A 15,820-nucleotide genomic window follows, 5' to 3' on the forward strand; every position below is an offset into this window, starting at 1 on the left:
GAACCTTCGATGAGACAACACACAGGGTCCCCAGGTCAACTCAAATCTTTAGTTCTCAGCCAATGGGGAACAATGGTGGGAGAATAATCCATTCTGCTACCTACTTTTTTATTTTCATTTTTGTCAATTGTTCATTTTAAACTAATCAGAAAAAAGACATCTAGTGATGACTTCTGACATCATTTGCTTATCTTCACATGATCATATAACATGTACGTCCCATTAAGGTTTCAAATTAATTGTAAGGTTTCAAGAAAAAGGTCAATAAGTATGCTACAATGAAAACCTAGTGAAAGCATCTAAGCGAACATACTGTTTATGCACCAAAAGAGCCCCTAAGAGGCTTCTTTTTAAAGGTACACTATGTCCACACACACACACACACACACACACACATACACACACACTCTCTCCCTAGGTTTTATTCAGACACAGAACCACCTGGACAGAATCACAGCACCCCTCCTCACTTTGAAAATGGCTCTGATTTTCCCACAGGGAAACCACTTCCATGTGTGTTGGTGTCTGCTTTCCCATAATGCACTGCAACATGGCATTCCTTCTGCTCCACTATCCTCCAGTACTCTTGCTGTAATGATGGAAAGGGGGGTATTAGCATCAAGTTTCCACACAGTAAGGTACAGTTTCATAGTGCCTTACTAAAAGCTTCATAGCACATAGCCATACACAGCATCCATAACCATTCATTTGGATTTATGCAACTCCTTAAATAATTTAAAGTCATTAAGAAACATACACAGACCTTTATTACTATAACATTGTGGGGCAATAAGACTATGAACAGTTCTGAATGCCGTTAATTACATTTTGTATTTGTTACCAAAACATCCTCAATTCAGAGCAACATATTAATTTAAATTTAACTTCAAATATACACACATACACATACACACACACATACATACATGTACATATACTTGTACGTATATATGTGCATATGAACACACACAAGCACACACACACACAGAGCTGCATGTTGACTGAAACAATCAGTTTAAAGACTTAGATTAAGCAGCAGTACCCCGCCTAGGATATGAAAGCGCAATCCTCTGGGTGTTTTGTTTCCCTTAGAATACAGACAGAGAAGAAGTGCCCTGTACCTCTACTTCAGCTGCCCCTGGCTCCTTGTTAAAGCACATGTTCATGGTGTTCCTCGCTGTCCTGTAGAAGGTGGTTAAAGACACCGACCTGCCCTGAAAGAGAGAGAGACAGGAGATCATTAGAGTCGGCCAACACAACAACAAAATACACATATGTCCATGTGTGTGGTCATGCAGATCACAGCTGTGCAGTGACCTTTATTACAGTCACCACAATGGACTGCTAAGCTAATGCTGACCCAAGTCTGTGTTTAGCAGATGGACAGCCCTGAACCCGCTGACTGAGAGCATACGCACACTCTAATTCTGCTATCTTAGCTGTCACACACTGCTGCCAAGCAAAACAGACAGACTGGGCTATATAATAACACTTTTGGTACACTGAAATTACTCTGGAGTCAGTCAGGTTGTCTACAGCAGATTTCCCTGTATTGTAAACCAGTGTACACCATCTAGACAGGGAGGCAGAGCAACCAGGAGACTACCTTGCTTGCTTAATTTGACCCCTAGTGGTAAAACTCTGCTACTACAGGAACCTCTCAGTAAGTGAGAGACAAACAATAAGCATGAGAACCTGCATCCATGCACACGCGTACACACAGACACACACAAAGTTCACAAATAGCAACAAATCCGTTAGCTTTATTTCCACCTGTCACAAACACACAGGTAGAAATTTCATTCACAGCAAACGGCACATAGAAAAAACCGATGGTGAAAAAGGTCAGAGAGCGGGGCGAAACCCATACCTTGTATATGCACTTGTGCTGGTCGCCAAGAACACCCTCCGCGTCCTCTTCCTCTTCCCCATCGCCCTTCTTTTCCTGAGCGAAGGGTCGCCGCCGGTAGCTCTTGACCGGGGCATCCAGCTCCCTCAGGTTGCCGCGGACGCCATTGCTGTGCTGCAGGCCGTTGACCAGGCCGTTCTTGGGCTCGTAGCGAGGCAGCAGCAGGGTCCGCTGGGCGCTCTCCGAGTGGCCCTCCAGGGGCCCTCTCCGTCGCTCCAGGTTCTCCTTCTCAGCCAGCACCTCCTCCTCCAGCCGCCGGCGCTCCTCAGGCGACAGCGAGTCGTAAGACAGCAGGTACTGGCAGTAGGCCTCCTGCAGCTTGGCCAGCCGGTCCTGGGCCGACTTGGGCACGCGCAGCAGGTCCGCCAGCTTGCTCCACTTCTTGAGGTCCGTCACCTGCTGCATGCCGCCCATGTCGTTGATGAGCTGGAAGAAGCGTGCCAGGTCCAGCTCGCAGCCACCTGAGGGGGGCATGTCACAGGAAGCACATGTGTGAGAGAGACAGGGAGTGTGAGGCATAACTGTGGGTGTATGTGAGTGTGTGTGTGCGCGTGTGTCATAGAGAGAGAGAGAGAGATAGAGAGAGAGAGAGTGAAACATGTACGCATGAAGTATATAAGTGAGAGTTCACGCATAGTGAATGACTAACACTGACTACATATTTGTGAATGAGTGTTACACTGAATATGTGCATGGGGGCTGACTGTGGGTTTCTGTGTGCATTTGTGTGTCAGTGAATGTGTGCGTGTTCTGTGCATTTATGAACCCAAAGATGAAGGGAGCAAAGATGGGGAAAAAAATGCAAACTCTGCTCTACTCTTGTTTTTCTCTCTTTTTACCTCCATCCTGCATCACTGTGGTTTGCCAGATACATTCACAGGACCTGCACAAGTAAGGGATGCCACTGTGACACAGCCAGACCAGGTTATGATCTGGTCACAGCCCTGCACACAGGCTCACACAGCTGGACCAGGTCATTGATCGGGCCACATACATCACACTGAGGGAGCTGGACGCACACTGAAAGTAAAGTCTCAGACCTGGGTGTAGCAGAGTTCTGGAATGACGTGTGTCTGTTTAAAACAAAGCACCCCATGTCTCTGACCTAATCCCCAGCAGACAGCAGGGAAATGGCAGTTTCATTTTACATAACATTTACACACGGGCGGCTTTTGGTCAGCGTGTGGGAGAAAATACCCTGAGAATATCCTTGCAGTTAATGATAATACGCCACAGCTTCCTGCATGACACACCACTGCCCTGATGGAGGTCTGTGTGGCTGGAACATTAGCCATTTCCGTGAAAATAAAACAGTGGCTTATGGAAGAGGAGCTGTGTGGGGGCTGTTCTTGCACAAACCCTGTGAAACCTGCATGAGGAAATGCCAGAAATCTTGAAAAACACTCACTGGACCTGTTTTGCACTGATAAATCCTACTCAAAGAAAAAAGGCAACAAGAAGAAGCCGCCTGTCGACAGACCTATTAGCGGGGCCTCGTCCATGGTGATGCCCTGAGATTTGAGGTGCTTCCTGATGCAGGCCAGGCGCTGCACATTGGGGCCCCAGCGCCGGCCCAGCTTGTGAATGTGCTGCACCTGTGTGACAAAGCGCATGTCCTCGTTCAGCTTGCACTCGGGCCGCCAGTCCGAGGGCGGGATGACCCGGCACAGCCCGTACGGCTCCACCTGCTCCCGCACCGACTCCACGTACACCAGCGGGTCCTGGAACTCCCGCTGGCTGGGCCTGAACACCGGCACCTCTGTCATGGAGCCCCAGACCATCCGGCTCCGCTCCCGCTCCCTCTCCCTCTCCCTCTCTCTCTCCCGCTCACGCTCTCGCTCACGCTCACGCTCTCGCTCCCTCTCCCTCTCCCTCTCCCTTTCTCTCTCCCTCTCCTGCTCCGTCTCGGCTTTAGACTCTGCTGGTTTCACTGGCGTGGGGGAGGGCTCGCTGGCTGAGGTAGAGGAGTTTTTTTCGGCGGGGGCGGCCTGCACCTTGTGCTGTGCTTGTCTGGTGAACATCAGCCTGCCAGCCGACGCCCGCTTGGGCCGCTGGCGCTCGGGGCTGGGCTGAGTCAAAGCGGGCGGAGCTGGGCTGGGCTGAGTCAGGCTGGGCTGAGTCAAGCTGGGCTGAGCCGGGCCAAGTGGAGCCGGGCTCGGCTGCTCAGAGCTGGGGGGTGCGGCCTCCTTGGTGACGTGGCTGCTGGGTTCAGCCTTCTCCTGAGTGGCCCTCTTCCTGCGCGTCTCCAGAGTGCCGCTGACCTGTACTTTGACCTTTCCGACGTCAGCTGGGGCTGGTTTCTCAGTCACAGCAGCGCCCCCTGCTGCCTCGAGACGCCTCCTGGAAGTGCGGAGGCCCTCGCGGCCGGGGCGGCACTCTGCCCTGGCGCACAGCTGCCCGTTGAGCCGCCCCCTGGGCGGCGCGCAGCCCCCGTTGGCCACCTTGTGCAGCCCGTTGGGTAATAGCACCTGTTTGCGGGTTTTTGCATTGCTGCTCCGGGCTTTTCCTGAGTTGGAGTGGTGGAGGCGAGGATGGGCGGCGCCATTGGCGTGGTGGAGCCGGTTGCTGTGGTTACGGCGATGACTGCTGGGGCGGGGCGAGTGAGTGACAGCGGCCTTCCCGCGGCTGAGTTTGGCTTCCTTGACCAGCTCTCGTTTTGCTTTGGTGTAGGTGACGTGGCCCTTGGTCACGGTGGCTGTGTACTTCACAGTTTTGGATGGCAGTGGGCGGAACCCCCGCGCCCTCTTGGCACTGGGCGGGCGCGCTCTGACGGAGGAGGCCCGTGTCACTCCATTCACTTTCGAAATCTGCCAGAGGAAAGAAAACCAGAGTGAGTTTTTCCCAAAATGAGGCAGTACAAGTGGTAGGCCTATATTAGGGGCTGGATGGCTTGTTCTAGCAATTAAACTTTATGTTTTTAATGTACAGTAGGAAAAAAGCTGAATCTTGTTTCAAGTGTCTTCACCCCAAAAACACACTGATGCACAGACAGTCTTAGAGTCTGCATAAATGCATACACTTTCCTCTGTGCAAACTACGGTACATGCAGCTGCACAACAGATTGCAATCAATACAAAAGCACAGGGAACGTAACATGGCAGGTGGCTGATGGCTTACACAGCTTAAGAACCCTTTTGTAGGAAATGTCTTTACATTGGCACACACCTGTCTCAGTTGGCGTACAAGACATCTGTTTTCACATGAATTTAGCCTCTTTGTCACTATTCAATTTGACGATTTGAAACACAGTCTCAAAAGCATTTTCAATTCACTCTCTGTTATTGTTACATAACACGACAATGTGAAGACCGCCATGTCTGATTACAACACTATAACAGAGCTTGCTGTGTTTGTATGGACGGATCAAGACAATAGCTCAGCTAGTCCCCCCCTGAGCTGGATCTGGGATTTTCACTGGAGTTCGCTGAAGGTTGCGTGTTCAAGCCCTCCTCAGACCACACAGGTTATGCAGCATCTGTTTTATTGATTTACTTTTCATCAGTCCTCTGCTCCATCCCTACCCATCCCATTCTCCTCTATCATAAATTCTCTTCTGTGCCACTGAGTGCTGCCTGCATTGCGAAAAAAATGTGCATCGAAGTCATCATATTGTTCATAATTGCTTTGTTTTGAACGATGAGGTGGGAGGGAGCTTACCTTTATTGAAGCAGGTAGGGTAGGAGAGCAGATAAAAATTTTACAAACCACCTGTCATCTGTTTTAAAGCAATTTCACCATAAAAAGTGACTTGGCACTGTTGTTGCGGTACTGTGTGTTCAGCGTAGCTCACCGTGAGCACAAAGACAAACTGTTCAAAAGAAAAGGGGAGGGGGGATGGAAAACATGACCTCAATCACGCCATCATCTCCTGTCGCAGGACACGAGAGCGGACAGCGAGCAAGGGGCGGAGCGCTGCACATTAATTACCCTGCTCGGCAGGTGAGGAGACCAGTCTCACGAGGAGGTCTGGCAAGGAACACGCCTCAGCCAAAAGCCCCACTGTTCTCTCTGAATCCGCGGCCAATCGCAGCACACACCGTCCCTTCTCCTGCCCCCGCCCCTCACCTTCCTCATTTCCCCCGCATACCCTGTGAAGGCCTGCATGCATTAATCAAACCCACTGTATTCTGCTAATTATCAGAGGAAGATCGCATTATGCGAAGCAGTCGCCGGCTTCAAAACACACGTCCGGGCAGAAAGGACAGGACCCTGCACTGTGAGACCCTTCACTCTTTCTGCTGCTCTGCTCTTCCAACCCCCATCAGCACCACCCCAATCCCCTCTCTTACCCCTTCACTACTTCACCTTTGTAACTGCATTCATTATCACTTGTTCCATCGACCACCACGTCTGCATTTTTTTTTTTTTTTATTCGAAAGCGCTTCAGGCTTTTCAGGAAGCTACAGTACTCTGTCTGGCCACAAGATGACTCACTGCCACCAAGCCATATCTCTGCCGGGGAGAGCTGGCGCACGTGAGCCCAGTCTCGTACCACGATTGTTCAGTCTGAGAAGGTGGGGTGGGGGTGGGGGGTGGTGGGGACCCTCCCAGCTGTGGTGCCTGGCACCAGCGTGTGCCCGTTGAAGCGAGCACACGCAGACAAACGCATGCCTGGGACAGCCTGGGAGCCCTGCGCTGTGATTAGGGAAGCATTTAAGTCAACAACAAAAAAAAAAAAAAAAAAAACAGGCAGGACTCTGAATTTCATTTGGATACACGTGAGCACCGAAAGGGAGGAGGAGGTAGGGAGTGGATTGGGGGGGGGGGGGGTTGGGGGGATCAGCTGAGATGACATCATGTGTTGCTATAGCCCAGCTGCGGTAGGGCAGGAAGATTAAAAACAAACATCTGCATCGCCGCAGCTCACAGGAAGATCTGGGAGAGGAAGAGAAAACATATAGTAACCATTTCACTGCTGAACACTGCAGCCCAGCGCATGGACAGCCTACACTGCAGTTTGGCACAAAGGAGACCAGCCTGAGAGCGAACCGAGCCACGGGGGTCTACTCCACTGCCCTGCCCCCCAAACTCACTGCTCAGAATTGTACTGCAATTCATTTTAATTTGCTGTTTATTTCTCCTGTGCCCTGGGCCCTTCAACCATAATCTCTACGCATTTTTTACTGAGAGAAAAATAATTGTCATCTGACGTCAGCACCCATCTATGTGCTGTTACACATTTCAAGGCAGATGACAGCAAGTATTACATGAATGCTATGCGTTTGAACGAAGGCACTCATGTCTGCCTACTTTAACAAAGGCTTGATAACCTTGAGGAACATGAGTCTCAAATTACACAAGGGCTTCTCCAAAGATAAAAGGAAAAGCTTGTTTATTTTTATGGAGTCAGCTATTTTTCAATCACTAGATCAATCATTTGGCTAATGCCTTTAAGAGCTGTAGGATACTAGAGCAATGAGTCTGCAATTCCATTCCACAATGGACTTCCTGTTGCATACAGTTAAAATAACATCAACAGCTGGAAAACGTTAAGCTCCTGAAAGTGACAGGAGACTTCTTGCCAAAATCGATCATTATCAAGGAAAATCCCTACCCAATGATGACGGCAGGTTCACCATCTGGGCGCTGAGGCAGACCTTGACAATGTTTATTGAGTGATGCTAACAGGATTTCAACAACAAAGTTAGTTTGAAACAACGTATGATAACCACAACTGCTGCATTGTATTTGGACACCAAAATCCCACAGCATTCATGGTTTTGTTGATATCCACCCAGATAAGACATAAAACCACAACCTTCACAACAAAAAGACAGCTGGGTTATGTATAATCAGTTGCTGCTCTAAACACTGAGTATGGTGCACTACCACTGAATGCATCCGAACACTGAACTGCAGTTTACTTGTTTCTCATAATCATCCTGCATTCTGACTGCTGACGGGGAAGCGAGGTTGCACACCAGTTCTTGTTTCACAAATAATGAGGCTAGATGAAGTCCCTGCTATTCAAGTATAACTACAGCAAACACTGTTATCCAACACTTACAGTTAACTGTCTTTCTTTGCAATGGCACTTGCAATTGGGCAGCAAGGTAATTGCTGGGTTGAGAACTCCAGTTACACAGAAGGTTATGGGTTCAGATCTCATGTGGAACACAAATATTTTCCCTTGAGTACGGCACTTACTCTGCTTCAGTAAATATGTATGAATTTGTAATATGCGACGTGAAGGCTAACTGAGGGTCAAAGCAAATGAGGTGCTCAATCATATGCCCAGTGTACTGTTAGCATTTTCTACATGTTATGGCTAAATTGATTTGATGGCTGCAGGCTGCCTTTTGCTCACTGATATAAATGTGACCAATTCACTCCCTGAAGCAAACGGCCAGGGTAATGGTGGGGCAAAGCTGTGACACACCTAACAGTAGGAGGGACCAGGTGGTGATACCTCAGGATGTGGTAGCGTAGCATAGTGGTTAGAAGTTGTTCGAAGCATGGCTGGTAACTGAAAGTTTGCTGGGTCAATTCCCCGCAAGGGCACTGCTGGTGTAACCCTTGGGCAAGGTACTTAATCCACAATTGCCCCAGCAAATATCCAGCTATATAAATGGATAACAGGTAAAAACTGTAACCTGTTATCCATTTATATGCTAAATGAAAGCAATGTTGGGGGAGGCAGGTTACCTGCTTGCGGAGCTCCTGGGCAGGCCTGCTGTGACGGAGGCCGTTGGCCGCAGGGCCCCTGGGCGGGGCCGCTGGAGAGTCAGCGGCAGCTGGGGGTGAGGAATGCTCCCGTCGGCCCTCGGCACGCTCAGCCCTCTCCCTCCCGGGCGTGGCCTCCTTGCTTTTGTGTTTGAGAGCAGAGTCCTTGTCCCCCGTTACCTTCGCATGACCGTTACAAACTGCATAAGGGAGACGGAGGGTAAAAAATGACCACTGACGAACTGGCATACAATGACCAGTAAAACAAGCTTCTAGTGACAGGGCCAGGCCTTGCACAAGATTCTATTTTACTGTAGTGTGCTTCGCCCCAAACTTTGAATAATGATGCCAAACAAGTCACATTGTAAATATGGTGGTTGATTTACAAATGAACAAAAAATAGGTGACCACAATAAGAAAATTCACAAATATAAGTGTGATTCTACGATCCAGCATAAAGTAAAAGAAGCTCTGTGGTTAGACTGAGTCTAGCCTATGGTCACAAACTGTGTGATGCTGCTGGTTCTACCAACAGGAATAACATGGAAATATTTGTAAAATATTTGATTCACTAATTCCAATAACGAGAATTACAGCCAAAAATATTAATTTGAATAGGAAGTTCATCTCAGCCATGTAATGTTCTTTAACACCTATTTATTTTCACAGTAATGGTTTTGTCAAAGGTCAGTTTCATTTTTACTATGTTTTTATAGCAGCAGGCACCAAGATTTCCTCAAAATCACCACCCACATTGACCGTGAAAAAACAAAGAAGCACAGCGACAGCTTTCAAAGTGAGGCCACCCTCTTAAAAGTTACCCACGACTAAAGTCAATGAAAGCGTTACTTTTTTAAAAAGAGAAATATTTCACATTACTGAAGTACTCTCCAGGTTCATTTTTAATGACAACTATATTTTACAGCCGCACCAAGGGCCACATACACCACAAATAAGGTCACATACACCAGTTGGTTTCCAGCCAGCAGGGCATATGAACTTGTCTCGTTTGACATAGACTAATATTGAGAGAGGTCTGCGGTTTCAGGCTGTTCTACATGGGTTTGTATGCAGGCTCAGTCAGCTGCTTCCCCCTGGTCTCTCTCTCAGCACCAAGGCTCACTGGGAAACACTGAATTCACACAACCATCAGGGTCTCAGTGCAATGTTTCCCCCAGGATTTTTGTGTGGGGGGCTCAATTCCTTGCATTCCACAGCCTGCCCTCTTTCCACACTCATCACTGTAAAAAGGCAGTGAGTTCTCAGCTTACCTGCCTTGGTAAATGAAGGTTAAATTAAACAAATTAAAATGGAATAAAAAGGGGTGCCTGTGCCAGAGCCGGGTCACTGCTTTCCAGCAGCTGGGCACTCCTTCCATCTGTATGCTGAGCCAAAGGGACAGGAAGCCCCTGCCTGCAGCCAGTTGTGTTCTCAAGGTGGGTGGCTGGCATTTTAAAACTGGGTCAAACCCAAGATTGTCTGTGTTTCTGTGCATGCGTACGTGTGTGCGTGCATGCGTACGTGTGTGCGTGCATGCACATCCAATGACAACAGCATGGAGTATGAGGCTCTCTTGCTCTGTTGCAATGCACAGCTCTGTGGTTTAGTTGTAGATTAGCAGGTATTTATTGATAAGTTGCAAAGAGGAGACAGAGTTCAGGGACTGAGGAAGAAGACTGCACTTTCACTGCAGTTCACACGAGTCACTTCAGCTCAGGTTCAATTCAAATGAAGTATGCAGATCGAGGGTGCAGCCCTGGATGTACCTGGGAGTCAAACCGGCAAACTTCTGTTTAGAAGCCCTGTTCCTTAATGTGCTTGAACAATGTCTATAAAGCAAACGCAGAGAGAGCAAGAGAGAGAGAGAATGTCTGATGGACATTCTTCTGGTGTGATAAATGTCAAGAGAAGCTCCCCCAATCATGTGGGATTTTAAAAGTTTTACAGTACTTTAAACATTGAAAGCATAAAAACCCTGAAATCGTGGTACTGTGGTGCACAGATTACCAAACTCCATGTGTTAGGTTTTAGGGTCTTGGATGGGGACCTCCTGTTGTATTTTTCATACTCAATTTAAATTAAGTCTGTGAAAATCCAGCCTTATCGATCGACAACACAAAATATGAGCTAATGTTCTCAAGTAACTTGGATACTGACATCTGCAATGAAAAGAATATGAATAAACAATACTTCTCTCAGCAATGTGGGGTTTAAATACTGCATCTCTGCGTATGCGATCTATATGGCTCAATCTGCGTATCGAATATCCACATAGCTGAGAAAACTTTTGCCTCCCCTGTGGGAATGCAGTGTATGCACAATTCCCTTCAGCTGAGCTGAATAGTAGGGTTTGTGCGGGCGGAATGAGAGAGCACTGTTTATGGACCTGGGTCATTAGCAGCTTACTGTGGAGAACGGCAGGGCCATAACTCTTCACTTATTCAGCAGACCTGACAGGGTCACTACTGTAGGCCAAAGGACCGCTCTGCTGTGCTCTGTGGGCGAGACTCAGGACAGAACTCTGCTCTCTATTTGTAGGCATGCAAATGTAATGTCCAACTGCCTGCAAACATTTTAAATTTTGCCTGTAAATGTACGGCTGCTTGAACTCAAAACAACTCGCTGGCAGATGTAAAATCCAACTTCAGGAAACCCGAGAAAATTTTGTTGCAGAGGCAAAACTGCTGGTAAACTCAAAAAGAAAGCATCTCGGATGCTTTCTGCCGCTTGCCATACAAGATACACAAAATCCTTCCGACAGTACTTCAACGATTATTCAATTTCTAGTTGAGTGTAATTCATACCATACTACACAATAGCAAGAATTATGGTACTTTTTATTAATCTATCTCTCAAAAATCAAAAGCCTGAGATTCTGCTTTACATATAAACAGCACATTAACTCAATGGCAACATGTTGATATAAATCATGCTTTCATGAAGGCCATTATATTTACCTCAAAAGAACATTTTGCTTCAGTTATGTCCTCCTTGTCTGTATTATACCTGTTTATGCACAGTGTCTGTATCTGTACCTGAGCCTTTACAATTTAATGTATCGTGCAACCCAGGATGAGGACATAGGTGTAATGAAGAAGAAAAAAAAAACAGGAAGTATAAATACACCCTGAAATACCTTCCCTAGAGTACATGTGTAATGCTCAGGAATCTATATCAAAATCTCTTCTTCTAAATTTAAATTATTATCAACATAAGTGAAAGTCCAAGCTTTAAACAAAATTTCTCTGTTTACCATCAGCTTTCATACATTTATCAGCAGTTTTACAATTCCCCTGAATTTTTACTACTGTTAAAAATGCTTTATATGTGCAAATGAGACATGGGAATGAAAACCGAACTAAACACATATACAAGTACAATAAATGCAACCCTCACTTTCAGCCCTCATAAGGCAAGGTTTTAGCCTGGCCTGGGAAGTTAAAAACAGGAAGCAGTTGCTGAGCAGAGAGGACTCTGGGAGAGCAGAGAAGATTGTGGGAAAGCAGACAACACAGCAGGTGTGCTTGCAAGGATGCAGAGCATTTCGTAGGCAATCCTACTGAGCTACTTGTGACGCTTCTGAACAGCCAAGCATCCTTTAGAAAAGGAACTGTGAGTCACATTCCACTATCATCACGTTAGCGCATAAACTCGCTGGCACAGAGAGTCATCCTAGTCAGGGAAACGCTAATCCTCCCATTGCTCCATTTGATCGACCAGACCAACAGTGGAGCAAATCCCTGTGCCTTTTTTTAATGTCCATAAGGCATGCTCTACCCAGCCTCACAGAGAGGGGCTACAGAACGAGAGACCCACGGCTGAATTACAGTGTTTCTGTCTGTGTCAATCTTTACAGGCCTTTCCACAGCGGAGCCGGGACCCAGCTGGAGCCGAAAAACTGACCGACCTAAATCAGCACAACTGCTTTTCCACTGTGCCCCCGCAGCTGCAGCGCAACATCATGCTGAAAGCTGGAGTCTGCCTACGTTGAGAGGACTGTCTGGATTTAGATCGCAATCCAAGGCTAAGGCATTTCTCTATAAAAAGCCTCATGTTACTTCTGTGTGGGTCTGGTTATTTCCTGTGATCACTGATAATGAAAAGAGGCCATTCTTTCATCTGCCTTTACCAGCTTTTAGAGCCGACAGAAGCACCACAGCCATGCCTCTTGCCAACTTCACCTACAAAGTGCTTGTAAGGCCCAGCACCAGTAGCACAAGTGGGCTGAGCAGACACAGATCAACAAGGGAAAAAAAGAGAAAACAGACATAACAGCCAAATAAACTATTGCCTTATTACACACTTTGCAGAACATACCATAAATAATGATTTGGTAAATGATTTAAACAATCTGGATCATGACTACAACACACATTGTGCATTTTGAGATTTTACCAATCATTATGTCTGATGTGCTCCAGCAAACATGTAATGATACATGACACATATTTTATACAGCTATAATGTCACTTTTTATGTTATACATGTGAATATGTTATGCCTGCATTATGAAAATGCTGTTAATGTAAAGTGTTACAAAATAGGAGGTACAGAGTGGCTCAGCCAATTAAAGCACTTGCTTTGAGCACAGGCTGACACATATAGACTCGCCGTTGCAAGTCGGATTGTCGGATTGCAACGTCACAGACTGCCTTTGATCGATTGGCAGTCCATGATGGTGGGACATCGTTGGGTTGGTGCCACTGCGGGGGAAGGGTTACGGTCTGCCAGTGTTCCTCAACTCACTTCTCTTCAGCACCTCATCAGGTACATGTTGTTATCCTCACCCTAAAAATTGGTGTTATCTCTCTGTGGTGTACTATGGGGCTTTCAGTGTGCATTTGCCATGGGTGAAGTTTTTCCAAATAGCCATTTTGGTAGAACAAATAATCCCAACAAAAGGTGTGAAAACAAAGAGACCAAGTGGCCACGAGCTTGCTTGTGTAACACACCACATCACGTGCTGAAAATGTGTGTGTGTGTGTGTGTGTGTGTGTGTGTGTGTGTGTGTGTGTGTGTGTGAGCGCATGTGAGCATGCACACGAGAGTGTGTGGCAGGTGGAGGAGGGTGGTGTACCGTGTCCATTGACTATGTGCTTCATGGGCGGTTTGCCTTTCCGTGGCGTGGACTGGCAGGATGACGATGCTACATTGGCAGCTGGCTTCACGTCCTCACACTCCTCCTCATCATCATCTTCGAGGTCATCTTCATCCTGGGAGCTCCCGAAGTACGCCATGTTGCTGGGCAACGCTGCAGAGCCTGAAAATGGAGGGAGTGAGAGAGAAGTAGAGACAGACAGAGTGGAGTGGAAGGGAGGGGAAAGAGTGGGAGAGAAAAAGAGAAAGAAAGGGAGAAAGAAACAGAGAATACAGAGAAGTCACGGGAATAGAGAGAGAGGAAGAGAATGATAGGGGTTATGATGGAGTGAGAAAGTACAAAGAGATGGGAGAGGAGACCAGAGAAGACAGAGAAAGGGAGTGAAGGTGAGATGGAGGAAGAGGGAGGGGGAGAGAGGAAAGAAAAGAGGAAAAGGGTTGACTGCTGTTAAAAGCTGAAAAAACTGTGTGAACAGGCCAGCTCAGGCAAAAGGGACTGGCTTACCTAAGTGTTCATAACTCAGACTGGCTCCACAAGCTGCAAAAGTAAATCCCCCCAAATCTGCAGCTTTAAAATTTAAACTGGATTAGCATTCTTCCTCCTGAAGGGCAGCGATTTTAAACATCGGATCACCCTTTTCTGTTTTATTCCCACAATAGACTTGACTTTAGCGGCACATTTCGAAATACTCACTTTGTGTCAACACGAATGGCACTGGGGTCTTTGACAACAAGGCTTGTTTGAAAGGAATGCAGTACTAAATTCACCTGAGAGAATCTACTCAAACTGCAATGAGCTCTATAATCCAAGATATTGGAGTAACAAGTTAAGCACCAGTTTTGTTATTTGTCTTTTTTGTACCCATTTTCATTCATTTCAATGACTGCCAAACCCATAATGGAGTGTCACAAACGGGAAAAACAAACAGCAACACCGAAATTTGCTGAAATTTGATGACAGAGCGCATTCAGACTGAATAGATATTTCTAACAAGATAGATGGAGCAGTATTTCAAACAATTTGACAAATTACACGTAATCGGAAACAACAAAAACAACACAATCTACAGCTCAGTCTTTCTCACAAACCACTCAGAAGCCAACCCGTAAAAACACCAGTGCTCATTAAACGCTTGGATGTGGTGCAAAATCTAATCTCGCACTGAATGTCTCTCTTTCCCCTCATCGCTCCACTCTGCAGGAAAAACACCCTCAGTGCTTTTATGTGGGTAACAATTATGATTAGGTGCCTGCATGTCGGAACGCTCTCATAAATTAAGCATAACCACATTAAATTCACTGGCAAAAGAAAAGAATTGTGGACTCATTACCCAGCTAAATAGTTCTTGTTTCTATTTTCCTGGCTGTTGCTGATGATGTTCTCTGTGGTAAAAGCTTATAGAGAACACAGCTGATGACATGACTGTGCAGAGGACTGTTCAACTGCACACAGACCACCTCACTATGTAGACTAAGATTCACCTGCAAACTCTGTCCCACCAGAGAGAAATCAGATATGAATAATGTAATTGCTTTGTTGAAAAGGACAAGTGATATAGATAAAGACCAAATAGTTTTACACATACAGTCTTAAAAAAGGCCTAAACTCAAAGAAAAAACATCAAAGCCTTTTACATTTTGAAATTCTTCAGGAATCTACATTGGCTGTAGTTGCAGTCTTCATGTTGCAGTTGCCCAGTGGGTAGATCAGGCAACCACAGTGCTCCGCAAAGACAACACAGCTACTTCTCTGCCTCAGCACACACCAGAGACCCTCACGCTCACAATGGAAGGCCTGTTTGAGACTCGCTGCTCAAAGCTAGGACTGACATTCATGTTCTTCGAGCACGAGGCACTGCCTGCATCAGTGTGACGGGCACATTTCAGTGGGAGCCTGGCGGAGGCTGGAACACGGGGATCAGGTTTATCTCCAACAACTGGGAGGTGTTCTGACTGGAGAGCCAGGGGAGAGACTTGGCCCTGTGACTTGAAGCTACTGTGACGGACGGCTGTATCTGAGGCTAGGCTGCTAACACAGCTGGAGCTTATCCCTCCTTCACTAAAGTGAAGTAGATTGTTGTACTATTACAATGATAACAATAAGTAATAATGTCGAAGTGGTTTAATATAGTGCCTCTCATCCCTTTCAAA

General features: G+C 46.7%; 1 protein-coding gene across 2 annotated transcripts in view; it reads right to left on the bottom strand.

Moving 5' to 3' along the window:
• LOC118784532 (protein Jumonji-like) overlaps positions 1-15,820 on the bottom strand; it is a 99,384-nt gene that overhangs the window by 5,745 nt on the left and 77,819 nt on the right. For both annotated transcript variants that reach the window (XM_036538808.1, XM_036538807.1), the window contains exons 5-10: positions 13,650-13,832; positions 8,555-8,772; positions 3,390-4,716; positions 1,871-2,370; positions 1,122-1,214; positions 471-589 (exon numbers count right to left, since the gene is read on the bottom strand). In XM_036538808.1, the coding sequence (XP_036394701.1) occupies positions 471-589; positions 1,122-1,214; positions 1,871-2,370; positions 3,390-4,716; positions 8,555-8,772; positions 13,650-13,832 (2,440 nt within the window). The remainder of the gene's footprint in view (positions 1-470; positions 590-1,121; positions 1,215-1,870; positions 2,371-3,389; positions 4,717-8,554; positions 8,773-13,649; positions 13,833-15,820) is intronic.

This window comes from Megalops cyprinoides, chromosome 10, assembly GCF_013368585.1.
Source record: "Megalops cyprinoides isolate fMegCyp1 chromosome 10, fMegCyp1.pri, whole genome shotgun sequence".
Lineage (NCBI taxonomy): Eukaryota > Metazoa > Chordata > Actinopteri > Elopiformes > Megalopidae > Megalops > Megalops cyprinoides.